The following is a 27,912-nucleotide window of genomic DNA, read 5'->3' as shown; positions in this document are numbered from 1 at the left end:
GGTGCTTTTGCAGAAGTTGGGCTGTTTGCTCAGTAGTGTCTTCTGTTTTTTCCTGTGAGGATGCTCTGATTAGAGGATCATCTAGGAACAGATACACCTCTCTGCCTGAGAGGTGGTAGAAGAGTCACTAGTCCTTTCACCAAAAACCCTCAGGACTTCTGCTAACTCAAAAGGTAAAGAACGGGCTGGAAATGGCCACTGTAGAAGGAGTGCAGAAATCTCCTGTAAGAAGATCTTATCAGGATATATCAATGGTTGATCTGTAAAAGGCCTGAAGATAAACAATCCTCTTGGGATTGCAGCCAAAGTAGATATGAGCATCTCCACCCTATATTTTGGCTAATGGATCTATTCAGGAACTTTCAATCTAGCCTAGCTCTTTATCCTTCTGAGTACTGAGTAGCAAGAAGAGGATGGAGGATAGTTCAAGGTCCCCCTCTCCGCTCTGGGAACTTGTTCTATCCTAATAACCTGGAGAAAGTGATATATATCTGCAACCACACTTTGCTTTTGTTCCAAGTTTGGGAGCTGTAAATCTGTTTCTGAGAGCCAGTTACGTTGCACAATCCTGGTGGACTACTTCCAATACTCAACTGACTGTTGTGGTCGATATTTTTATTTTATTTTATTTTTTAAGAGTGCAAAATGTTGCCTAGAGAAGAATATCAATAACAGGAAGCCATTCCTCGTAAAAACATCAGGGTCTGGACTCTGAGGTCCCTAAAAACGGATAAACTAATGGATTGAGCCCATTAGTCCCTCCAAACACACTGTGGATTCTAGTATCTATCCCTAGATGTATGCGAAGTCCAACCTATGAAGGGCTCCACTTTGAACTAGAATTAGTTGAAGGCATGCTCACTGCTTGGAGAAGGTCAATGGTTGCCCTGGGAAATCCCAGACTCCCTTGACCTCCATTTGCCTCTACCAGCTTGGCTGTCTCTCCTATTATATCTTGAGGAGGCATATGAACAAAAAGGAATCTGAGCAAAAAGGTTGCTTCATTTTATAGTGGAGTTTATAATCCCTCTTGTTACTGCTAATGACGGTCAAGGTCATCTTTGATATCCAAGAGGACTCTGTGATGACATTAATATCAGCTCTCTGAAGAGTGTACTACTTATATACTGGAAGGCTGCCAGGATCTGGTTGACCTGTGTGTCAGCACTCCACAATCATACCCATATTTGACAATGGGAAACTGTGTTATAGTCTATTTCTCCTGTTGAATTGTGAAGATCATCGTATGAGGTTCCTTAAATAAATGCTGCTATGAGGGTTTTTTTGTTTGTTTAAACAATGAAGCTTCCAGATCATATGACTTCTGGATCTTAACAGGAGAGTGCTCTAACAATGAATATATCCTGGCCACAGAGACCAGGATTAAGTTGGTGAGGTCTGCTTCTCAGCAAGAAGTCAACCTTGGATCCTTGGGCAGGAAGCCTCCCTACACAGGGATGGTGATCTCTTTAGTGACAACAAGGCTATGTTGACTTTATGTCGCTTAATAAATAAGGCCTTCACTGACGCAGGCTATAACAATGGTCATTAATTTGTTCAGTAAGTGTTGTTGTTTGAGATGTGTTGCACATGTCCACTCTAGGTTTATGTGTGCCCAGTGCAAAGTCATCAGAAAATTTTTCCCTCAGCGGTACCCATTGGGCAGCCCAAACTCATTCTGCTATTGCATGCCACTGCATCCAGGTATAAAGGGCAGAGCTTCTCCTAGCCCCCTCAGGTCCATCTTGCCAGAACTACAATGTAGAGGTGTAGGAGGACAGGTCATGGAATGGACATGTACAGCACACCTTGAACAACAACAGTTATTGAATAGATTAGTAACCGTTTTTTCTTCTTTGAGTGATTGAACACATGCATTCCACTCTTGGTGACTCACAAGTCATAAGAACAGGAGGTGGGATTGGAGTCTATTTCAATAATGTTTGGAAAACAACATGATCAACTCTGTCTCTGGAGTCTTGAGCCACTGCACAGGAGGAGGCAAAAGTGTGGACCAAGGAACCTGTGCCAGAAAAGCTGCCAAGGCCGACTGCAATCTCGTTGAATGAGCTCTGACTCTGCTAGATGGAGTGACATTACCCAGGTCATGGCACATGCATACACAGGAGGCAACCCAAGAAGAAATTCTCTGGATGGAGACTGATTATCCTCTTAATCTGTCCACCACTGCTACAAACAGCTGGGAGGACTTATAGAAAGTGCCTGGTTCTGTCCAGGTAGAATGCTAGAGCTCTTCTGATGCCCAAGGTACTCAAACACTTTTCTTCCCTGCTCGAATGCAGCTTGAGGTAGAATGCAGGGAAATAAATTGGCTGGTTGACGTGGAAAGATGATACCACCTTTGATAAAAACTTCAGATGAGGACACAGATAAACCTTGTCCTTAAAAAAGATCATACAGGGAGGTCCAGACATTAAGACATATAGCTCTCTTACTCTTGTAGCTGAGATAACGACCACCAAAAATGTCATCTTCACTGATTGACAGATGCAGCAGAGAGCAAGTAGCCAATGGCTCAAACAGGGGACCCATAAGTCTTGACAATACTAAGTTTAGATCCCACTGGAGAACAGGGTCTTACACTGGAGGATACAATTTGACTAAGACTTTCAAAAACCATATGGACATATCATTAGAGAAAATGGAGAGACTGTCCACTTTAGGTTGGAACATTAAAATAGCTGCCAGATGTACTTTGATCAAACTAACAACTAAACTTTGGTGTTTCAGGTACAGTAAGTAGTCCAGGATATGTTGAACTGAAGAATCAGACAGCAATACACCATACTGGTGAGACCAGATAAAAAACTGTCTCCATTTGGGGATGTATGTAGTTCTTGTAGACGGCTTTCTACTATTTAGCAGGATCTCTTGAACCTCTTTCAAGCAAGACTACTCTCTAGTATCTAGCTATGGAACATCTATGCAGATAAGTGAAGGGTTTGTATGCTTGATTGGAGTAGGTGGCCATGATCTTGGGAGATTAGTCCTAATGAAAGTGAAATTGCAGGTTTCACTGACAGCACTAGGAGAGTGGAGAACTAGTATTGATGGGCCCATGTTGGGGTATAAGTATTTCTTTGGCCTGGTACTGTCTTATCTTTAGTAATACCCTGTGAATGAGTGGAATTGGTGGAAAAGTGTAAAGAAGCCTGCCTGATGATGGCAGTAAAAATGTGTCTGCCAGGGAATCCAGGCTGTGATCCTGTAGGGAACAGAACTGCTGACACCTGCTGTTGGTCCTTGTCACAAACAGGTCTATTTGGGGAAATCCCCACTGCTGGAAGATGTACCTGGCCACATCTGGACAAAGAGACCACTTGTGGCGACTCAAACGATCTGCTCAGGTGGTCTGTTAGGTCATTTTGGAACCCCAGCAGGTAAGAAGCTTCTAGATCTGTAGAGTTGGAAATACAGAGCTCCGAGAGCAGAGTCACCTCTTGATAAAGTGGAAAAGAGCGGACTCCCCACTGCCTGTAGAGATAGAACGTTGCTGTATTGTCTATGAGGCTGTTTCCCCTGATCTGCGATAAAAATACCTGGCACGCCAGTCAGATTCTTTCTGTTCTCTGACACTGATGTGCAAAGCTAAATTTGTCCCCAATTTTCTTCTTCATTTTTCATAATTAGTATTGTTACTGAGAAACCCCACTTCTTTTGCCCATCAGGGAGCAGGGATCACTCTATAAGGCTAGTAAAGGGCAATCTGATTATTCTTTACCCTGTGGATTTAGTTCAGCAACATGTCAAGATAAATCATATATTTAAAACTATAGTTATTTTCCTTACCTTAAAAGTCTGGGCTTTAATTTCACATTTAGGCAGGGAAAAGGGAGGATGAGAAGTGGAATTTCTCCTCTGCACTACTGTGCATGAGAGGAGATTCCATTTCTTACCCTTGTGACACAGAGACTTATGGGTGCCAACTAGAAAAAGGTTCACTGTTCTTTCCGAACAACTCTTGTCTCAGACCTGACAAACTCACTACATCTAATATACCACTTTCATGATATTTATCCACAGAGTGTAGCTTGCGAAGTCTTTACTGAAAGCTTGTAATGATTGTCAGATTTGTGTATGGGGAACAGTTAAGGCACAATATATGTAACTATATTGAAAATTATTCTCTTATGGTCTTGGAGTAAAAGTTAGTCACCGGAGACTGTTATGTCTGGAATGCATGCGATGAAGTGAGCTGTAGCTCACGAAAGCTTATGCTCAAATAAATTTGTTAGTCTCTAAGGTGCCACAAGTCCTCCTTTTCTTTTTGCGGATACAGACTAACAGGGCTGCTACTCTGAAACCTGTTATGTCTTGGTGATGACCCATTCAAGCAGAAGGGAGTTATCACCTCCCCCTCACCCTCACCCCTCCCCTCCCCCCCCCCCCCCCCCCCCCCCGGCTTACCAATTATGTAATGTATTGTTCAATTGCCTAGCCTTCCCCCATCCCAGAACAGTCAATGGAAAACCATCAAAACACCTGCAAACAATCAAAACCACTTGGAGGTTAAAAAAAAAAAAAGGAACATTAGAGCAGACTAGGGATCACCCAATCTATGAATAAAGACAAAGGGCTGTTTCAGCGTAACACAAAGCAGAGGGAGGGACTCTGGATCTATTCACTGATAGACAGCCTACTGAGCAGGGATGTTTTTTCATGAAAGACTGGAGCCTGGTTTCTCTGAAGCCAGCCAGCTGTGAACTTTGGGGGGAAAGCTACTTTATTAGGTAGGAAAGGTAAAAATTAATAAGTGTAGCCCTAGTTCATGTCTTCTTATTTTGTTTTGTATTGTAATCACTTGTTTCCATCACTCTCTCTTGTTTCTAGTGGAATCTCTACTCTTTCTTAAATAAACCTTCTTTTGTTTCTTTACAATTGCTGTGCGTTATACAGGAGCAGTGATTTAAGGTAAATCTGGTAAAATGGGGTTACACTGCTTTTAGGATTTCTGTGAGTATTCAGTTTCAGGGGCTGGAAATCACAGGGTATTGATTCGAGGGGACTTGGGGACTGGGTCCACCTCCTGTTAACCTGCAAGGCAAAGAAAGGGCTGGCATAGCCCGGAAAAGGCTGCTTGAGTGGCTGAAAAGCTGGTGGTTTTAGGGAACCTACATCCAGTTACCTCAAGCAGGACTTCCTCATGCTGGAGGCAGGGGTAGCAAGGGGTGTCACCGACCCCGGTACCCTGAGAACCATCAAAACCCTTTGTATGTTTAATCACTTCTGGTTTTCTGTTCATCCTCTCTTCTTTCTCCTGTTTTCTCCTCCCATTACCCTCTGTTCTCTGTCTCCTTTTACAGGAGGACTTCAGACAGAATAAACTCCCTCTCTTTACTGCAAGAACACTCTGGCTATGTCTACGCTTGCAGAGTTTTTCTGCTGTCAGTTTCAATGGTGATAGTGAACCAGTAAAAGAAAAGCGCTGGTGTGTGTACTCACTCACATTCACAGGCATCAGAGGGTGTTTACATTTGCAGCACTTCCATCACCAATGAGACCAGCTCACTGAGTATAGCTATCTCACAGTGCAGCCCTCTCCATTTTGACGATAGGTCTTGTGGGAAGGGGGAAGGGGGAGGGGAGGTGATTGCCGGGCATCCTGGGTCCCTGCACAGCCTCCTCTCCCCAAATACTGATCAGCTCCAATAGCTCAGCATTGCTGTAAACTGGGACTGTTTGCTCCGTGGAGCAGGCATCGTCACCTGGCCAGATGTCACCTGGCACTTGCCAAGAAAACAGGAAGGGGATTTTCAAAGTCCCCAGGGCTTTACAGGGGGAGGGGTGGATGTCTGTTTACCTGGCCTTAAAGCAGCAGAGCTCTGATGGAAGGATAAAAGGACAATATGTCTTGAGCTGGATAGGCTTTTGATCGCCAAAAGAAAATAAAAAAGTTTATATATTTCTAGGCTTGACAGAATTAATTTTTTTTATAATTTTGATGGATAATATCAGTATTTATTTTTAACCATTTTTAAAGATTTTTATTTATTTAAATTTTCATAGTTTTGCAAAATTATAGGTTTTTAACTTTTTTTAGCAATTTAAATTTTCACAGTTGCAGGAAAAAATGGGGGGGTCAGACAATAATTTGACGGCAGTAGATGTCAAGATTCAAAATTAAAGCTTTATAACCATTAAAATACAAACTGTCAACATCACATGTCAAGTTATACAAAATATACAAAAGAAATATCCTTAAATCTAACTCTAACAAGTTCTCAAGCTGCATTTTTCTCACCTTTCCAAACTGTAAATTTTGATTAGCAATGGAAATATTTTTTTTTTGTTTGGGTGTGTACATTGAAATCAACGCTTACCAACATTTACTGATAAAAATCTAATCCTTCCAAGCCTACATATTTCTAAAAAGTTAAAAAAATTAGGCCAACATTTTCAGAGTCAGATGTCAAAAGTTAGGCTCCAGAATCTGTAAACATAAATGGCGTGAATTATACAGGTGCTATTGCTAAGCATCAACACAGCCTGCTAAAGTCAATGAGAGCTGAAAGTGCTCAGCACCTTTCAAAATCAGATCAGTTCTATTAAGGTGCCTAAATAGGGATTTAGGAACCTAACTTTAGGCAGTCATGTTTTAAAATTCTGGCCACAAACTATAAAGCCTGATTAAAACTGTTGTACAATAAAATACCCCAATCAGTTTAAATAAAGGTACCAAGTCAGAAATTAGAAGGGAAAAGCCTTATTGAGTCTTTTAGATTCTGTCAGGCTGATTAAAACCTTGTTTTTGCCCTGTGAAGCTATAGCTAGATGCAAACAGCAAATATAATCTGTCACGCTCAGTGACAAAAAAGGACTTTAAAATGTATAAAAAGGACAAAAATTCATTTTTATTTGCATGCTGTTTTTAATTTTAGAGACTGCTCCAGATGGTAGTCAGGTCATCTATTCAATATCTAAAATTATTTTTTTTACCATTTCCAGTATTTATCAGGTGGGGTATTAAGAGAAGGCCATACACACTCTGTGCATTCCAAAGCACAAAAGAAGGGAGGAGGGCTTTTTCATGTAACACCTTAAGAATGCTCCCCAGCAAAACACTGTCCACTTGCCAGTGTTGAAAGACAGTAGTAATACTGTACCTTGATTTCTTCAATTTCGTCTGGCACTATCTTGTATGCAGATATAGTCCCACCCAACCTGAAATTGGGAGAAGAAAATATTCTCATAACCAGTATCACAAAGCATGGAATGTTGTTCATGTTGTCACTGTTATTTCTTAGTATATTAGTTCTGAGCGTTAACTTGGTATTTGAGAAGTTCAGAAAATGTTTCTTTCATTAACCAAATAAAAACCTTTAAGTAGTTAAAATGAGCATCAGAAGCAAGATGTGCTTGGCCAGCCTGAGAGATAAGATCAATAGGAATATGCAGTTATTCAGCAAAGGGAAGTGCACATCATCATGGAGCAGATGCTTTGGGGGGTAAAAATAGCTAAATAGAATAGATCTACAAGTAGAAGACCTAAGGCTATGTTTTAGTCATGGATAATTTTAGCAAAAGTCATGGACAGGTCATGGGCAGTAAACAAAAATTCACGGCTCGTGACCTGTCCATGACTTTTACTATATACCCCAGACTAAAACATGGGGGAAAAGGGGACAGCTGGGAAGGGACGGGACATGCCATGGGTGCTCGGGGGGTGGTGGGCTGAGAGGCACCTGCAACCTCCAGCTCCTAGCTCCATGTGCTGCCTCTGCTCCACCCCAAACCCCGGTTCTGCAGCTTCTATTGGCTGGGAACTGCGGCCAACGGGAGTGGCGGGGCGGTGTCTGTAGGCAGAGGCAACACGTGGAGCTAGGAGCTGAGGGAGGGGAGATCCTGTCATCCTTCTGGGGAGCCCCTGCCCCCAGGTAAGCACTGCCCTGCACCCAAATCCCCAGTCCTGAGCCTCCCCACACCGAAACTCCTGCTGCTGGGGGGTGGAGGGGCTCGAGACTGCCCCAGCAGCAGCCAGTGTGACTGGCCCAGGGGCTGCCTGAGCCGCTCAGGCGGTCCCTTGGCTAGGCACACCGGCTGCTGCAGAAGTCATGGAAAGTCATGGAATCCGTGACCTCTATGACAAACACAGAGCCTTACTAATTAGTAAGTTTCTTATAGGTATTGTGGAAGACATGGATCTTCAGTAGAAGTCAACCATTGGAAAGTCTTGGACTCTGGATGGTATCCTATACAAAGAGAGAGGGTAGCGGCTTTATGGACCAACTCCGGAAGGGCATTCCATATACAGGGACCAACATGGAAGAAAGTGCAGCGATAATTGTGGAAGAAAGAGACAAACAGAACTACTCATTTCTCATAGACCATCAGGAACTATTGGATTGTAAAGCCTACAGAAGGTAAAAACTTTTGGCTGCTACAACTCTTGAGTTAGATTTGAAATAGCAAACAAATATTGAACATGCCGCAAAAAAAAGCCCCTCAGCCATACACTCCTAAGGTAGCATTGTTCGAAGATGGCACTTCCATGTTGATGTATATTACCAAATATGTAACGCGGCAGTCGAGATTCATTTTGATCCACATACCTAGCATACAATTCAGCAGTAAAGGAGTTATAGAAATTAATTTCATTTAAATTCCATGGTCACATAGTTATGTTTTTTTAATAGTTCACATTTTTAAAAATCCTCCAGAGTTTGAAATCTCCACTTAGAAAATTGGAAATTAAATTTCATCTCCTTAATGATTCTGTGATTTTTTATATAACTACTTATTTGTGAAGTTTTACTAGATATACAAGTCATTGCCATGTAAATATTAAAAATGAAAAAATGAATAATTAAAAGACTGAACTTATCATTTTGCTTAGAGAAATATCATACAGTAATATAATCATAACATTTCTCTATTTAGCAGGGCCTTCCAATATTACAGAGTAACCCTCTTTATACCACCTGGCACATGTTGTTTTTGGTTATTTTATTAAACGGAATGAAACTATTGACTCTACACATATTTATCAAATCAGGGGTATCAATCAAATGTTAATATTCAAAAAAAATGTACAGGTGTGCTGTTTTTCAGAAGAAGATATTTTGAGTATTGAATAAATGGTAACCAAAGACCTGAGTATCTATTTGTCCTTTATTTTGTTAGGTATGTAATTGCTGTGGTATTTTTTTAAAACATGTCCACCACATATGCATAAAATCTTTTTATCAACACAATTTCTCCAATATTTATCCTCATTCAGTCTCTATTTTTTAACTAGACTGGTGTGAGGTACCACTGAAAAAATATCTTAGAGAAATTTTATTTTATTATACTACAAACTAAGGTTGATGGTCCTCATTTCCAGATCAAAGCCCATTCCTCTGGCATTATTTGCCTATCCTAATTCTTTCCCACTATATCATGCATTGACTATTTTTTAAAAAAAAGAAAGTTGTCTGCAAAGATTAATATGTTGGTTTTAACTTGTGTGTTTCTTAATCAAAGCTTCTATTAAAAATATCATTCTGTATAAAAGATACTTTTTTAAAAAGTTGAGAAACATCATGCCTAAGTAGAAGGTACTGGTACAAGGGGAGAGCGAGCCAGTTATAGCTTTAGTTTCTAAATAAATTAGAAAAGTTTCTTTGTTAAACAGCTGGCCAACTGTGTGTATTCTATGGCTCTCCCTACCCAAAACCCCTGGAGTAGCCTTTGTAAAGGATGTGCATTTTAAGACTGTATACTGCAAGACCTTACTGTCATTTACTGCTCCTATTGAAGCAAGGGGACTAAGATTCGCAATAATAAGTACTGCGGCTGGTAGTATGCATTTGCAGGATTAGGTGTCTATTTTACAGGCACTGATATTCTCCCCCAAGGACATGCTACCATGGTTCTGTTCATATCATGAAGCACTATCACTGATAATGACAGTACAGCTCTGGGAATATAATTAATTAATATTCCCCCTGCTGGCTCTGCTGCAGAACAGAACTAATTATTTTGCAGGTCCTACAGAAGTGAAACCCATTTAGAAAAAAATTTAATGACAAAGCACTGGAGAATTATCAAATATTTATACAGTTAAATTCTCACTCTCTTACTTGGCAGGGATGGTTTTTTTCTTTCAGCTAGAAAGATATACATCAAGTTAGAATATAATGAAATACAGCTTTAATTTATTATACATTTTGCTTTTTTAATAAAAAAATTTTTTTTAAACCAAACAAGATTTGGCTTATGTGTTCTGGCTTATACATCTCTCTACAAGCAGGTCACCTTTAAAACTGATATGTTGCATGTGGAGTGAAACTGCTTTGTGAAAAAGATGTAGGCTATGTCTACAGTAGGAAAAATTATCCCTATAATTGACCACCGGTGCACGTTCACTGATGGTAGCAACAGTGGATACTGAGGCACAGACAGGACACAGGAATTTTCACCATCGTGGTATTTAACTTATGAGCAGTTAGATGACATAGGGTATGTCTACACTGCAAAAAAAAAAAAAAGAAAGAAAAAGAAGAAAAAGCCCCATGGCAGTGAGTCTCAGAGCCTAGAACAACCAATTTGGGCTCATGGGCCTTGCACTGAGGGGCTAAAAATAGCAGTGTAGACATTTGGGCTCAAGCTGGAGCCTGGGCTCTGAAACCCAGTGAGTGGGGAGGGTTTCAGAGCTTGGGCTCCAGCCCGAGTGGGAACATCTACACTATTATTTTTAGTTCCGTAGCAGGATCCCAAGTCAGTTTACCTGGGCTCTGAGACTCGCTGCTGGAGGTCTTATTTTGCAAGGTAGATACAAGGATAGTGGTAGAAATGCATCAGCCCTGTCTATGCTGCAGCTTCCACCATTGCTATCATCAGCAGAGCTTCACTGGTGGTGAATTGTGTGTCTGATTTTTGCCAATGACAATACAGTACACCGAGGGCTCTGATTCTCCACTACGCCTGAGCTTTGCTCAAATATAGCTGAGGGAAAGTTGCAGGGAGTTGGCTGCCACATGATTAAGAACAACTCTGCCTTGGTATAAGTTAGAGCTGCACACAAAATGCCCTCATGTTACTTGGAGTAAAGTCCATGAGGGACTTTATGCCAGTTGAGGTGAGGTGTAGCAGAGCTCCATTCTGCCATGCTCCCTCCTCTCCATGTCCTACCCATGCCCTATCCCTGGAACCTCCCAATATATCCCCCCTCCTTCTCCTTACACCAGTGGTGATGGGAAGAGGAGGAAACAGAGCCACTACTGTGAGATTTACATGAGTGGAAAGTTCCTCTGCACAGGGTGAAATCTTCACTATCCACCCCCTGAAACAAAGTGGCCTTAGCAGACCAGAGATTCCAGCCCTGAAACTTTCCTTCACCATTCTCCCAGATCAAGTCAATAAATAACTCAGAATAACTGAATCAGTAGACTCAGGTGGATGAATTAAACTCTACCACTTTTATGTTAATGAATGTAACATGTTTTAAATAGAAATATTTTGATTTGTGTGGTGCAGTTTTGCAACTGGACTGTAAGTGAGTGCCTGGAACCACATAGTGTGGTGGAGACTGACTGACAGAGAACAAGGATGAGTAGTTTTGATCATAATTCTGACTGGTGTATCTGAAATGGTTCCCAGAGAGAAAATGTGGAATTTCTCAACTAGATATGAGAGTGGTTTCACTACTAAACTGGTTTAGTTTTCTTCCTGTGCAATGAAAACTTTACAGACCCTGTGGATTTAATCCATTTTCCAAAGGACTGATCTGTGTTAATCAAAGCTATATGTGTCACGGGCTAATCATTTTATCTTGGGCTATATGTGATAGGAAAATTAAATGCAAGACACAGACCAAATGTGAAAGGTGACAGTGATCCAAAGTTAGGATGACGTAATAGCAATTACTGTCAATTAGTTACCTCAGGAAAAAATACTGAATCATGAGACTGATCATTGACAACATTATTCATATTAAACAAAATGAAACCTCACACGCTTTTACTGTGTTCTTCCTTTTAGATAATTATCATACTTGGACCTTGCTAAGTTCAGAGTTCTGGATTGGTTTTCATTTTTTCCAGTGCCATTATAATGGATGGATTGACTGAATCACAAACATATCAATGCCTTCAATTATCAACATAAAGCACTTCCTCTTAGAACTTGGAGCCTGCCAAGGCGCAGATATGTCACAATGAACCAAAAAAAGGGCAAAACTGGGAAGAGTGAAGGGGATCATTTTGCTTAATATACATATATATTAAAACAGTGTCCTTGACAATAGAGCACTTTCATGCATGCAGAGTCATGAATGTAGGGCTGGGGCAGGGGGTTGGTGTGTGGGAGGGAGTGCAGGGTGTGGGAGGGGGTGTGGTGTGCAGGAAGGGGCTCAGGGCAAAGGATTGGGGTGCAGGAGGGGGCTCAGGGCAGGGGGTTGGGGTGCGGAGTGCAGGAGGGGCTCAGGGCAGGGGGCTGGGGTGCAGGAAGGGGTGTGGAGTGTGGGAGGGGGCTCAGGACAGGGGTTTGGCATGCAGGAGGGGTGCAGGAGGGCACGCAGAGTGCGGGAGGGGGCTCAAGGCAGGGGGTTGGGGTGCAGGGAGGGGTGCGGGGTGCAGCTGGGGGTTGGGGTGCAGGGAGGGGGCTCAGGGCAGGGGGTTGGGGTGCAGGAGGAATGTAGAGTACAGGAGCACAGAGTACGGCTCAGGGCAGGGGGCTGGGGTGCAGGGAGGGATGCAGAGTGCGGGAGGAGGCTCAGGGCAGGGGGGGTTGGGGTGCAAGAGAGGTGCGGGGTGCAGCAGGGGCTTAGGGTGCGGGCTCCAGCCAGGCACCACTTACCTTGAGCAGCTCCAGGGTGGCAGTGGGGCTAAGGTAGATTCTCTGCCTGCCCTGGCCCCGTGCCGTTCCTGGAAGCCGCCGGCACCACAGGGGTAGAGGAGGGGGCAGAGGGCTCCGTGCGCTGCCTTTGCCTGCGGGTACCTCCCCTGAAGCTCCCATTGGGCGTGGTTCCCCGTTCCCTGCCAATGGGAGCTGCGGAGCTGGGGTGGTGCCTGCAACGCTCCCCCCCCCGTCCCCCGGTGCCACAGAGACATGGTGCCAGTGGCTTCCATTAGCGGCACGGGGCCAGGGCAGGCAGGGAACCTTTGTCTTAGCCCCACTGCACCACGGGGCTGGCAATCCTGCGGGTTGTAGTTTGCCCACACCTGGCATACACTATCACAAGCCAATTTATTTCCCAATCCCACAGTGCCATCCTTGGCTCGACCTACCTGACACCACAATTAAACAGTTTTAAATTAAGTCGGAAGAAGAACCCCAGCATCACAAACAAACAAAGATACTTGATCCTATAAACGACTTGCAGCTCAGCCACAGAAGTCAAGCTATTCTGCACCTCATTCAGTTCAAAATGCTCCACCTTATGTACTGCTCCCCCATTCATCTATATCAGTGAGGCCTGATGGAAAACAATTATGATTTAGAATTCTATGGGACAAATATAATAGCAAAGCAATACAATTGATATGCTTACACCTACAACCATTATGGAATCAAATCATATAATGAAACACCAATGTCCCAGGGAGCCAAATTATTCTTACACAACTTAGAGTAAAAGAACTCAAAATCTCTCCTTCTCCTGAAATAATTGGGGGAAAGGAAGAAAAAGCAAAACACACAGAAAGAAAATGGATGCAGTTAGAGAAGGAACGGGGAGAAACATGAAAAGATTCATAGAGTACTATGTAAGAAAAAAAGAAAAAAGAAAAGAAGAAAAAGGAGAGAAAGAAAGCATTTCCTCATGCATGTCTATCTGCCAACTCAAGCTAAACATGCCCAAAACAGAGCTTCTAATGTTCCCTCCTCAACCCTTCCTGGTACCTTCTTTCTTGATCATATCACCACCACCTAGGCCTATCAACTGGGCATCATCTTTGACTCAGACCTCTCTCTCTAGGTCTTCACGTGCAGGCGATAGCTAAAAATTACCAATTCTTTCTGCAAAACATCTCTAAGATATGACCTTTCCTATCCATCCACACAGCTAACACTCTGTCACACCTCTTGGATACTGCAACATCTTTCTCTCTGTGCCAAATACAAACTTGCTCTGCTCTTTTCCATTCAGAATGGTGCTGCAAAGATAATTTTCCTGGTCTGTTGCTTCAACCATAACCCCTCTATTTCAGTCCCTCCACTGGGTCCCCTTTCTCTACTGCATCAAACATAAACTGCTTGTATTTACTTTCAAGGCCTTTCATAGGCTGCCTTTCCTGGAGGTGACTTTCTCCAGGTCTTCAGTAAGTCACATTGGGGGGTGGGGAATAGTGAAGGGATTTACTCTTTTAATGTACTGTAATGTATCTGTTATACAAATACAGAAAGGATTTTGGTTTCCAGGAGTGTCTACTTGGCACCTTTCATCAGGGTAAAATTCACATATAGAGAAAATTAAAACAGTATCACTAGCTACTCGCCCTTTCTTGAGTCCACTTTCACATAGAGCATGATTCAGTACTGGGCAAAACGCAGTACACAAATCTGTGACCACACTGACTTTGCTGCAAATGGGCAGAACCAATCATTAAAATTGCTGTGCACTTCACACAAAAGTAGTAAAAACCTGTCTATTCTGATCTGATAAGTGCTCTGAACAGCACGTTAAAGCAGAACTGAAATTGTTCACTTTTATTGGTGTCAGTTTAGCTGTCCCAAACAGACAGCCCCACCATGTGAGAATTGGGGGGGGGGGGGGGGGGAAGAGGGCTACACCATGTCACACGCATAGATGAGGATGATTAAAATCTCAAGATGAGTGATAAGAAAACAGCATGTCTGAAGAACATGAAAAGCAAACCAAGACTGCAGGTCAGCCCAAGAATCTGTGCATCTGATCTGAGGGAAATTGAAATATATGATTTTAAGATTTCTCTGAAGTACCTTCTACTGACACTGCCAGCACAACCTCTGTCTGGCAGTGTATTTATATTTTTTAAAACACTAATATTCTGAAAATAAGCCAAAACATGTCAGGATCTCTTTGTATACATCAAATTCTTTTCTGTGTAGTTTGCAAGTTAGAATTGTGATGGGTTTTCCCTGTCATTATCATCCTTTTCAAATATCATTTAGAAATACATTTATTCTTCTATGAAATACATATGCATTTTTAAACTTCTTAGGTGGCCTTGGACTGAGGCAGTGTTGTTTTGCTTTCATAATCTTAGCTCTGACCAAATATGTCCTTTTATGCAGTTCTATGTTTAGGGAGTGTCATGAGAAGCTGAGCTATTGATTCATCTGTTAAACCTTAATAAATGAGTAATGCTGAATGCAATGTAGTGTTAAAATAACTGCATCCAGCTTGCCTGCTGTCATTTGCAGAAGTTTTCAGATGCCACTTTAATTAACATTAATCTTTTCGCAGGCAGATCATGCTGTCTAAATGATGCTAAGGCTTTCACTGCTATCAGAAAGCTACATGTCATCAGTGAAATTGTGCTTTCCTCTTTTATTAAAAAAAAAAAATCACTCTGCTCGTGTTTTTCCAGACCTATTTTACAATTACATTCATGCTATTTACCAAAAGGGAATTCTCTCTTTTGATGTATTAATAAACTATGCAGGCTATTAAAGACCTGAAATGTTATTGGAGAATGAACATGTGCTTGTAAACAAATCAGAGGACTGGGAATCAGCATTCTTAGGCTTTATTTCCAACTCTAACACTGGCTTGTGCAACCTTAGGCAAACTTCCTTAGCCAAATCTTCAAGTCTAGCTGAACCACATACAACGCAGGACTGAAGGGGGTTAGGCAGCAAAGGTACCCTAAAGAAAGGAAACTGTGCTCTTCCCCAATCCTGGGGGCATAGATTAAAGCAGACTCAGCCTGATTTAATTTATGCAGTCTTGTAAAGGCCACCTAGTAGGTGTTAAACCTTCCAGGAATTATCATAGCAAATTGTTTTGGCCTTGCCGCCTGAATGTTGGAAGGTAGAGAGGTTGGTATAGAGCTCATATAGATGGCTATATGCCAAGCCGGAATTTCCCTATGCAAAGGGAATGAGCAGCTGCCCTGGGGTCAGGCAGCATTACATCCATTTTCAGTTGCAGGATGTATCAGATGCTAAGGATCTGTCCCTTAGCTTCACTCTAAGATGACTATAATAATTAGGGATATGACCATTTTTTTTTCTAATTTTGAGTCCACATGAACATTTGGGGATCTAAAGTAGGTTAAGAAATTAAATGATTTGAAGTCCATGTTCTATCAGTTCCTGTCTGTTGCTGACAATAGCAGATAGAGTTAGCTAGAAAATATGATTTTTCCCTCATGAATTTTCATGGGAAAAATCATAATTCAAAAGTTTCCTGTTGAAAAAAATGGTTTTCCTTTGAAAGCAACTGAAAATTAAGAAAGTGAGGAAAAACCTATATTTTCTCCCACCTTCCTACTGTTTTTCAACTTTTGATCACGGTAAAACAGTAACAAAGTGTGAAAATGGGTTCCCCCTCACTTTCTGACAGTTTTCCAACTGGAAAAAAATGCCAATATTACTTTATATTACTTTCTCTCACTTAAAGAGAAAGTTAAAAGTAAAAGATTCCCCACTTTTCTAAGGGAAAAAGAAAAAAAGTTAAAAACAGAAGAGATAGGTGTTTTCCCAAAATTTCAAAATGGAATAGCTTAAAAGTACTGAAAAGTGATGTTCTCCCTCCCTTCAGAAGGGGAAAGGAGCGTTTGATATCCTGCTCTTCCTTCCTCCCATAGGGAGAGGTCATAGAGACACCACCAACTCCATTTAGTTTCCTCTAACCCTAGAAACCTGTCCATTATACGTCTTTGACATCTTCTGCAGTGGTGGGGGGAGGCTGATGGCCAACCCTTCCCAACTTTGGGGTAAGAGGCTGCTCCCTCCCTAATCCTGCGTCCTTGGTAAAGATGTCAAGGAGGCCCATTGCCCTCCTCCTAATGCAAATAACAATGTATAGGTGGCAGGTCACCTTTGCTGCCCTGAATTTGGCAGCACCAGGACTAGGAATAACTCTTTCATGTATTCCTGCAATGACCCTTTAAGCACATGGATCAGGGAGGACCCAAACTGCACTAAGATAAAAGACACCTCTATCTGGCTAAGGGAAACCCCACTTCTGTATAGGCCTGAGAGTGGTTTTCCTACATATGGGTGATACCAGAGCAGAGTTCTCCTTAAGAAAGGGTTACTCACCTTGTGCAGTAACCGAGATTCTTCGAGATGTGTCCCCCCATGGGTGCACCATTATAGGTGCAGCACCTTTGTGTCTGGAGTCAGAGATCTTCAATAGCACTGCCCATTGGACTGCACATGCGCAGCTCCCCTCCTTCGCACTGTGCACAGAACGTACAATATAGCGCTATGTGGTCCGACTGCCCTCAGTTCCTGCTCTACCACAGAGCTTCATGTTACGCTCTGAAGCTGTGGAAAGAAGGGCGGGTACTGGAGCACCCATGGGGACACAGATCTCAAAGAACCTCACTTACTGCACAAGGTGAGTAATCCTCTCCTTCTTCGAGTGGTGTCCCCATGGGGGCTCCACTGTAGGTGACTACAAAGCAGTGCCCCTAGCTGAAAGGTTGGGGCTTCAGAGCTGCTGGTCTGACTGAGGATGGGACCTTACGTCCAAGGACGATATCCGTGGAGGAATCTTGCATGATGGCATAGTGTTGGGCGAATGTAACTGAGGACGCCCAGTGGCAGCCTTACATATATCTATGATGGGAACATTATTAAAGAATGCAATGGAGGTGGAAAGAGCTTGTGTGGAGTGTGTCCTAATAGAGGTGGGTGGTTGTTTATTGTGAAGTTCATAAGCTAGATACATGCACTGTGAGATCCATTTAGAGAGGCATTGTTTTGATAAAGCCGTACCCTTAGACCATTTGGCGGTGGATATAAAGAGATGCAGAGATTTTCGAAATGGCTTGGTTCTATCCCAACAGAATGATAATACATGTCTCACGTCTAAGGTGTGGAGAGCCACTTCCTGTTGATTTTTGAGCGGTTTGGGAAAAAGGGAGGGGAGATGTATGGGTTGATTCAGATGGAAAGATGTTATAACTTTTGGCAAAAATTTAGGCTGTGGACGAAGAGTTACTTTGTCTCTATAAAACACCATATACAGTGGGTATGCCATAAGGGCTGAGATTTCTCCCACACGTTGCGCCGATGTGATGGCTATGAGAAAGGCCATTTTCATTGCTAGAAGGAGATGTGAACATGTTGCCATTGGTTCGAACAGAGGTCTAGTCAAAGAGCGGAGAACTAGGTTAGGGTTCCAGGGCAGAATAGGGAAATGTATGTGTGGGTATAGATTTTGAACACCCTTTAGAAAATGCTTAACTAGAGGGTGTACGAAAACTGAGTATCCTTCCACAGAGAAGTGGAATGCAGTAATTGTAGCCAGGTGTACGCACAGAGAACTATTAGCTAATCCATTCTTTTTCAGCTGAAGGAGATAGTCCAGTATGAGAGTCAATGGGGCATGAGCCGTGTTAACCTGCCTTGCAGCAAACTAAAGGTGGAACCTGGTCCACTTATGCACATAGGTTCACCTGGTAGTGTTGTGCCTGCTATTTATTAGTATGAGTCTTACTGACTCTGAACAAGCTATTTCCGGACCCCGCAGCCATGAAGGAGCCACACTTTCAGGTGGAGCAGTTGCAGATTGGGGTGGCAAATGTGCCCCATGTCTTGTGAGAAGAGCCAAGATGTTGGATCAAGGTTGATAGGCCAGCATAGTGTCATGCGAAGCAGGTAAGTGTATCAGACTTGTCATGGCCATGTTGGGGCTATTAGTATAACCCGAGCACGGTCTTCATGTATCTTGTGTAAGACTCTGAACAGAAGAGGAAAAGGAGGGAAAGCACAGAGAAGTGGGGCATTCCAAGTTATGAGAAATGCATCCCTCAGTGAGCTGCGTCCCAGGCCCACTCTGGAGAAAAATTGAGGGCAACGGGTATTGCACTGAGTGGCAAAAAGGTCTATAGTAGGGTGACCCCATTGATGGAATATGGGTTGGAGCACTCTCATATCTAGCCCCTATTCATGCTTGTGTGAAAAAGTCCTGCTCAGGGTGTCCGCGGTAATGTTTGGGGAGATATGCAGCCAACATGGAGATGTTGTTGTGTTGGGTTGCCCTCACAGTTATATAGGTATGATAGAATTATAATTATGTAGTAGTAGAAATAAAGATAGACAAAAGAGTATATAGGTATTGTAAAAAGGTATGAACATCAGTTCCATGCTGTTGAATTTCACTCTGTAACAAATGCAAGGCCAAAGTGCTAATTATTTCAGGCCGGTACAGGACAAAGAGTCTGTGCTGGAAAGTGATAAGAACTTTGAGGAAACAATGCTGTTCTTTAAAACAACACCCTAATACTCTTCCCCCGCAGGGGCCCCTTGTCATGTCTATGTAAATCTTGGTATCCAAAGATGGAAAAATAGATAGTGGGATAAAACTTGTTAAATGAATCAAGAGTCATAGATTGTGTTGTTAAGTAAAAGAATGAATGATGAGTGCATGGAATTGAGAGCCTGCAGAAGGGAAATAATTGGTTAGTAAATGGTGCCAGCTTAATCCTAAGAATTTCAACCTTGATATCCATGGGCCGAAGAATATGCAAAGTGGAGATAACCGGATGACCCCCGAGGGCGAACCGGAATCCACCCAAAATGCATCAAGGAAGAACAAGAAGATAACACCTAGCCAGCATGGAGCCGTCATGGATGTACCACCTGCTGATTGAGCTGATTGATGGTCATCTCAATTGTAAATTCAGCAGGATGAAGCAACTTCCATAGACTTGTACTGAACCAGAGACCTATAAAAATTGGGTCCAGGGACTGTGTTCTTTGAGTCTGGTTCTACGACCACCCTCCAGGAGCATCGGATGCGCATCTGACAATGACTCGGCTCCACTCTCGTGTCCAGGCCACCTGGCCAGTGACCTGGCACGAGCAACATCTAGGCTGGTAACTATAACAACCTTTATGTAGAACTTGTGTGTGAATGTCTGTGTGTGTGAATGGATCTATATAGAAATTGCATATAGGAATATTTTGTTGTATTTAAAATACACGTGGCAATTTGCCTTGTCCCTCTTACAAGATCCTGTTGGTATCATTTTTATTAGCGTAACCATTGCAGATACACCAATTCCATAATTTGATTGCTTCTGAGCATAGGGAATGGGATCTCACTCCACCCTGCCTGTTGATGTAGTACTTGCAGCGAGATTTTAAGAGTGGTAAGAAATGACAGCCGTCATTTTGTACCGCCCTCATTTCTAAGAGGTTGATGTGCAGGGTGTATTCGGTGGGTGTCCATCTGCCCAGTATGGTGTGTTTGCCGAGGTGTGCTCCCCAGCCAATGAGGGAGGCATCAGTGGTTAGCATCATGGTACTTGAGGGTTGGAGAAAGGGGAATCCAAACGTTTTTAGGATGTGTCCACCACAGCAGAGTCCTTGACCTGACTTAGCATGGACAGAAGTTTTAGCATGCTGTGTTTTGGGGGGGAGGTATACAGTACGAAGCCAGCCCTGAAGTCACCTCATATGGAGCCTTACATGCTTGACAACAAACATAGCTGCAGCCATATATCCCAGAAGGTGGAGGCATATGCATGCTGAGATCTGGGGGCATATTCGAGCACTGGATATCAGGTCTGTTCTGGCTGTGACCCTGTGAGGTGGGAGAAAAGCCCTTGCTTGTATGGCATCGAGTAGATCGCCAATGAACTCTAGCTTCTGCACTGGTGTTAGTGTGGATTTTTCAAGGTTGATGAGGAGACCTAATCTTGTAAAGAGAGTCATTGTCGTATGGACCGCTTAGAGCACTTCGGCCTCTGAAGGAGCTTTGAGAAGGCAATCATCCAGGTACAAAAAGATGGTGATGCCTTTTTTCCTTAAGAAGGATGTGGCCACTCCAAGTACCTTGGAAAAAACTCACAGTGCTGTGGATAGTCCAAAGGGTAGCACCCGGTATTGATAATGGCCATTGCTGACGACAAATCATAGGAAGCGGTCTCTGGGTGGGATGCATGGCGATGTGAAAATAAGCATCCTGCAGGTCGAGGGACGAGAACCACAGTTCCAGTGCTGGGATTATGGTGGAGAGAGTGACCACCTTGAATCGCTGCAGCTTGACAAACTTGTTCAGATAGTGAAGGTCCAGGATAGGACGCTAATTGCCAGATTTCTTCTGAATGAGGAAGTAGTGGGAGTAGAAACCATGTCCCGTGTTGTAAGGGATAGGCTCCCAGTTGAAGAAAATGTTTCACCTTCCCACCAAGGATGGAGTCGTGAGAGTGGTCCCTGAAGGTGGGGGGGGGGGGGTTGTAGCTAGGAAGGGGATGGAATATCCCTGCTGGACTATTTCCAGGATCCATCTGTCCAAAGTGATGAGCATCCAAGATGGCAAAAATGGAGCTAGTAGGTTGATGTGCTGTTGATGTGCTAGAGATGTTACAGATAGTAGCGATGGTAGGTCTGACTGGAGCAGGTGAGAGGTTCTTGGGACCTCAACCACACCTTCAAAATTGTTGTTTAGTGGAAGATGTATGAGATGGTGCTCCTTATGTGGGCGGTTGTCTGCGCCTGTTTGCGGAGGGGTCTTTGGTGACAACGTTGGTTATCAAACTGTTGTTGTGGATAGTATGGCTGGGGTTGCGATTGTGGGGGAAGCTGGTATTTCCCTGATTTCTGTTTTGGCGGTGGGGTGTATATTCCGAGAAATCTTAAGGTGGCGCAGGAGTCCTTTAAGTAATGTAAGGCATTGTCAGTACGTTTGGAGAAGAGTTTTTGTCCCTCAAATGGCACCTCCTTAGGGAATCCTGAAAGGTGTACCAGGATGCGCATCTCATTACTACCGAGGTAGCAATGGATCGGCCGGCCATGTCTGCTGAATCTAGGGAGGTCTGCATAGCTGTGTGGGTTATTAAGTGGCCTTCAGCTATTAGGGCAAGGAATTGCTCTTCTTTTTGCCTCTGGTAGGTCTTGACAAAGCTCCTCCAGTTCTTATAGTTGTACTTGGCCATGAGGGCCTCATAATTAGAAATTCAAAATTGGAGGGTAGTGGATGAATAAGTCTTCCTGACAAATAAATCCAACCGCTTCCACTCACAGTCAAGATGAACAGCTCAGGATTGGTACTGTCCTCCCTTCTCCAGCACTGCATTTACCACAAGGGATTTCAGGGTAGAATGCGAAAAGAGAAAGAGCTCATTTTGCTGGCACATAAAATTTTCTGTCTGCCCACTTGCAGGTGGGTGGGGTAGAGGCTAGAATCTGCCAAAGGAGGTTAGCAAGTTCAAGTAGGGCCCCACTGAGGGGCAGTGCGATCTTTGATGTCAAGGAGGTATGGAGGATGTCAATAAATTCATGTTGCTGTTCCTTGACCTCCTCAAGGGGGATGTTCAGTGAATCAGCCACTCTACAGAATAAGTCCTGGAAGTTTCTGAAATCATCAGCTGCTGCTGGAGGTGGCAGCATAATTGCTTCTTCGGGTGAAGATGCAGAGAAGTGCAGGGCTGGAGATAACTCTTCGTCCTGCCCCTCTTTCTGTTCCTCCTCCTCCTGCAGTATTTGCGGAGGTTGTGGTTCTGGAGGTCAGGAGGCCACTGCGGAGCAAATGGAAGGAGGCCTCTGAATCTCTTGTGCTGAAGGGTTGCCAAATTGTGCTCTATCTGTGACATAGGGATCCCAATATGGCCAGTTAGGTGGGAGGGGGATATGCGGAGGGCCTGAAAAGATTGAGTACCCTGCATTGTGGGAGGATAAGCCTAGCAGGCTGGTGCCATTTGCCCTGATGTGGAACAGGCAATAGATTCTTCATACTCTTCCTTGGGCTCACTAGGAAAGGAGGCACTGTTCCTGGTGGAAAGAGTGAAGAGTGTCTGGACTGTGAGGATGGAGAGACTTGTGGTAGGTTCCGTCCAAGGAGTCTGGAGTGTCTGAAACTGCCAGATCTGATATGTGTCTAAATTCCTGAGGTGGGTAGGTCATAGTCGGTGCCGTGCAGACCATAGTGCCAAGCTGTGAGATTTAGAAAAGTCAGCAGGTGGCGCCAGAGAGGTTTTTGGAGCTACTGATTTAGTCAGTGCCAATGTCGGTACTGGTGGCTTCCTCAGTGCCGAGGGCTTCTGTGTACAGGGCTTCAGTGCCACAAATGTAGTCGCAGCCGACAGTTTCACCGGAGCCAGCGGTTTTACAGGAGCTGGCAGTTTTACTGCTACTGATATCAGTGCCAATGGCTTCTTTGGTGCCACAAAGTCTTGGGGCCACAGATGAAGTAAAGGGCTTGCTTCAGTTGTCAATGACAGAAGGTGGCACTGATAGCTGGTGCTGTGCTTTAGTAGAGTCTTTAGATCATTTCTTGGAGACTGAGTACTCGGTCCAACAGCAGAGTTATGCCCCTTATTAGAAGCTGTTGATGCCACGGATCTAGCCAGGGATGGCATTCTCGCAGCTTCTGCCTCAGGAGCCAAGGAAGGGTCCACTCTTTTCTTACCCTCAGCCGTCAGAAGATGTCTTTTTCTTACTCGTGCATGGGGAGTGAGGGTTGGTAGATGACCGCGTAGAGCATGAGGGTCTCTCCGGGGAGGTGTAGGAACCCGGGTCCTAAAGCTGATGGAAGGGACTTTTCCATTAGGATTAATTTTAGTTTAATGTCCCTGTCCTTGAGTGCTGTCGGCTTTAAGCCCAGGCAGTGGGAACACTTCTCGGGAACATGTCCCTCTCTAAGGCAACGGATACACTGTCCATGACTGACTGTTACGGAAAAGGCGGCCCCAAATGACACACACCACTTAAATCCAGGAGAGCCAGGCATAAGGGTGAGGCAATAGCTTCTCTGACGGGAAGGGAGAGAGGCAAACGAAGACTACAGTAACCTAAGAGTATAGAGTTGTAAGGGAAGTAAAATAATAATTATTTTTATTTTTTTTAGGGAAAGAGAAAGAAAAAAGGAGGAACTAGCTAACTACAAGAGAAGAAACGGAGAAAGGCACAATCTAAAGGGAAACCAGGCTCTGCTAAGGGTTCCATTCCAGACCACAGCAGTAGAGAAGGAACTGAGGGTGGTCAGACTGCACAGTGCTATATATACATCCCGCACACAACACGAGGGAGGGAAGTTGCGCATGTGTGGTCCAACGGGCACTGCTATGAAGATCTCTGATTCCAGACATAAAAGCACTGCTGCACCTACTGTGGAGCACCTGTGGGGATACCACTTGAAGAAGAACCTAGTGCACTATGGGGCACCTCTACCTAACAGTGCTTAAAGGCATAGTACAGTGGGATAGGGGGCTTCCTGATCCTGCTGTTGCCTGTGATAGGTGGGTAGACTATCTTCCCTTTGAAGATCATTCTCCTTGAACTTGTATTTCATGAGCCTCCTTGGTGCCTCGCTGAAGATGTGGGAGTCTGTAACCCCAGAAAACAATGGAGGGGGAACAGTTGGCCCTGAGAAGACACAAAAGGTAATAAAAGAAATCTGAAGAAATTTGAGAGGGATGAAATGCAGCATCTTTATTACTCCTCCCCATGGAATGAAGGAGTGGGCAGGGATCACAAATTTCACCACTGTCTCCAGGGCCGGCTCCAGCGTTTTTGCCACCCCAAGCGGCAAAAAAAAACCCCAAAACTTGCCGCCGAACACGGAGGCGGAGTGATGGTGTGGCCGAAGAAGAGTCGCGTCCACGCTGCCGAATTGCCGCCGAGCACAAAAAGCGCTGTGACGGAGCGGCCGCCAAATTCCTGCCACCGCCATGGGCGGATTGCCGCCCCAGCGCCCAACGTCCTGCCGCCCCTTTACATTTGCCGCCCCAGGCACCTGCTTGATTCGCTTGTGCCTGGAGCCGGCCCTGACTGTCTCCTTCCAGCAGAAGCCAAGTAAATGGAGGCATTAGAATTGGGGAAAGGAAGAAAGATGGAAATTTTATGAGCAACTCCAACAATTTTTTTAGGTTTTTGTTTTCACTTAACAAATTCATTGAAAATTGTTCAAAAAGCCTCATAAAACTTCTAATTCAAAGGATGCATCCACCATTAATAAAATCTACACATTTTACTATGAGATTGTGAGGCTTCATTGACTGTAAAGTGCATTGAGACCCTTGAATGAAAAGAAACTATATATGTACAAACAATACAGAAATTATTTATTGTAATACATAGGTTTAAAATTTTCTTTTTTTTAAACTCTGGCAGACGGTCTGGCATCAAGAATACTGTATAACGTACTGCCACATGAAACACCATCTGAAAATACGTCATTTTAGGATAAGAATAGCATACATAAACTGCTCTTCAAATGTTTTCTTAGAAGGAAGATCAGTACTTCATTGTTTCTAGTGCCATGGTTCCAGTAGATTACAAGAAGAGAGAGTGGTACTGCATCTGAACTGGGCTGAAAAACTAGCTCTTTGCTCAGAATTTCCAGTTTCTAAACAAAATATTTTAACCTGCTTTCAAATGCAGAGAGAATCTTAAAAATGTACTGCCATGTAGAAGAAGAAACAATTTGTGTGTTGGATGACTACATGGTTACAGAACCGAGGAATGATTTTAGACTGTTCCATCTGATTGGTAATTTAACTATGGAAGTCATACATTAAATCAAACAGACAAGAATGTCAACTAGGTTTAAGGAAAAATGTGCTCAGTGACTTTAAAAGTTCCTACTAGGGCATCAGATACTTGACCGGCCAGCTCATTAAACAACATGAGCAGGATTTGAAGCTTCATGAGAGAAAAAATATGCAGAACCAGAAAAATCACCCTCATAAAAACAGCCATAAATTCACATGGTTTAGACAAAGGAGAAAAAAGTCTTTCAAAAGCCATTGGAGATTTAGGCCATGTCCACATAAAAAAAACTGGAATAAAAAAACTGGCCTGGGTCAGCTGACTTGGGCTCATGGGGCTCCAGCTCCAGGGCTAGAAAATTGCTGTGCAGACATTCGGGTTTGGGCTGGAGCCTATGCTCTGGGACCCTGCAAGGGTGAAGGGTCTATACAGCAATTTTTAGCCCAGAAGCCTGTGCCCGCGAGCCCAAGACAGCTGACCTAGGCCAGCCACAGCTGTGCTGCAGGGTTTTTTAATCCCTGTATAGACGTACCCTTAGTTTGTAGGCTGAAGACTCCAGAAAGCACAGTAGACTATTACAATAGGGGCGAAGATAATACATTCTTCTTTCTTACTTTGCCCTACAGGAGGCACTTTTTCAATGGGATGGGTATTTTTAAAGTAAGTACACTTCTATGAGGGGCACAGAGAATCTGCAGCAGTACAGTCAGCAGTGGATCATCATGGGGCAGTCACACATTGCCCAAGTGAAGGGAATTTGTTGCGTGTCTGAGAATAAAACCTAATTTACATAATATGAAGCAGATATGGAAATAAAATCTGCAGATACTGCAGGTTACAGTATCCATATAATAGAGCTGAGGTTTCTAATCCTATGCATGGGAATGCAGGGCTCTTCCGCTGAATTACCCGGACATCAGGTTTTAGAACACTGTATAGAGAGGTAGAGTTATTTTTGCTGACTCGCTCTATGGGTACATCTACACTGCAGCTGAGAGCGTGCTTCCTGGCTCTGGTAGACAGACACGCACTAGCTCTGATTGAGCTAGCATACTAAAAATACCAGTGTAGTGAGGGGTAGCATGGGCAGCAACTTGGACTAGCCGCTTGAGTACAAACCCACCAGTGCTAGCCCTGGCTACACTACTATTTTTAGTATGCTAGATCGAGGAAGAGGGTAAATTTTATTCAAAGAAAGGTAAAAAAATAAAGGGGGGAGGGATGGTATACTGGAAGTACAGGCTTCTGAGATAAAGTCACAGGTACTGTTGGTGTTGGAGGACAATTTGAAATGAATCATAATATTTAGATGGAAAAGATGTAGTCTATTCCTCATTCATGCCAGGCAGGTTTGCGCCCAATAAATCTATCAATGCAACAAAATGTCAGTGATAGTAAGATGACAGAACATCATGACTAACACAGTAGAGTGTGTGGAGGACATGTGCAAACAGTTTAGGGTCCAGATCCACAGTGAATAAGACACAAGTTTCATAAGGTACTCTATATGACTGTTTAAGGGTATGTCTTCACTACCAACGTTAAAGCGTTTCCGTGGCAGCGCTTTAACATGGCTGTGTAGTCGCGGCTCCCAGCTCTGTAGCACTGTCTACACTGCCACTTTACAGTGCTGAAACTTGCATCGCTCAGGGGTGTTTTTTTTCCCTGAGCAAGAAAGTTTCAGCACTGTAAAGTGGCAGTGTAGACAAGGCCTTAGGTTATTCCTCTTTAAAACACTTCCACACAACAGTAATTACAAGAAGGATCTTGGACTCTCTTAGAGATGGGCAGCATAGCAATGATTTGGGGGATTTCACCCCTGGATGCTAATCCCAGCTCTGAACTGACTTGCTAAGTGCTCTTGAGCAAGTTAGGTTCACATCTGGCTGCCCTCTTTATTCTCTGCTCTCCCTCTCCAGCCAAAAGTCAATCATCTGGAGTGTACTCACACACAATCCAAAACTATACGTGTACTTAACATGCAAAGTTAGTTTTCCTGCCTTGTCACTTCAACCACATAATCTCCCTTTTCTCTTTGCATCCTTCTACTGATTCCTCCTTTCCCACTGCATCAAATAAAAACAACTTATCTTCATTTTTAAGGCTCTTCATAGTCTATGTTCACCCTACCTATCACTTCTTTGTACATGGTTGAAATGTTGACTCCCACCTCCATACTGCCAACAGTGCTAGTCTTCATTATCTATCTGTAAATTTTCTAACCATTGCACTGTCTCCCCTGCCTCTCTTCTGCACAGGAAGAGCTCCCCATAAAACTCTACAAAGCCACCACATTGTCCTCCTTCAAATCCTTCCTTA

The 27,912-nt window shown here is 43.5% G+C and overlaps 1 protein-coding gene across 27 annotated transcripts in view; it reads right to left on the bottom strand.

The window, feature by feature from the left end:
* The window catches only part of GPHN (gephyrin), a 603,244-nt gene that overhangs the window by 319,020 nt on the left and 256,312 nt on the right, over nucleotides 1-27,912 (bottom strand). For 26 of the 27 annotated variants that reach the window (XM_037900254.2, XM_037900255.2, XM_043549878.1 and 23 more), the window contains one exon: nucleotides 7,125-7,182. The exons of the other annotated variant lie outside the window; for it this stretch is intronic. In XM_037900254.2, the coding sequence (XP_037756182.1) occupies nucleotides 7,125-7,182 (58 nt within the window). The remainder of the gene's footprint in view (nucleotides 1-7,124; nucleotides 7,183-27,912) is intronic. 27 annotated transcript variants of the gene reach the window in all.

Source organism: Chelonia mydas, chromosome 6, assembly GCF_015237465.2.
Source record: "Chelonia mydas isolate rCheMyd1 chromosome 6, rCheMyd1.pri.v2, whole genome shotgun sequence".
Lineage (NCBI taxonomy): Eukaryota > Metazoa > Chordata > Testudines > Cheloniidae > Chelonia > Chelonia mydas.
Note: the sequence above shows the minus strand (reverse complement) of the source record. Positions and strands in the feature narration are given on the sequence as shown.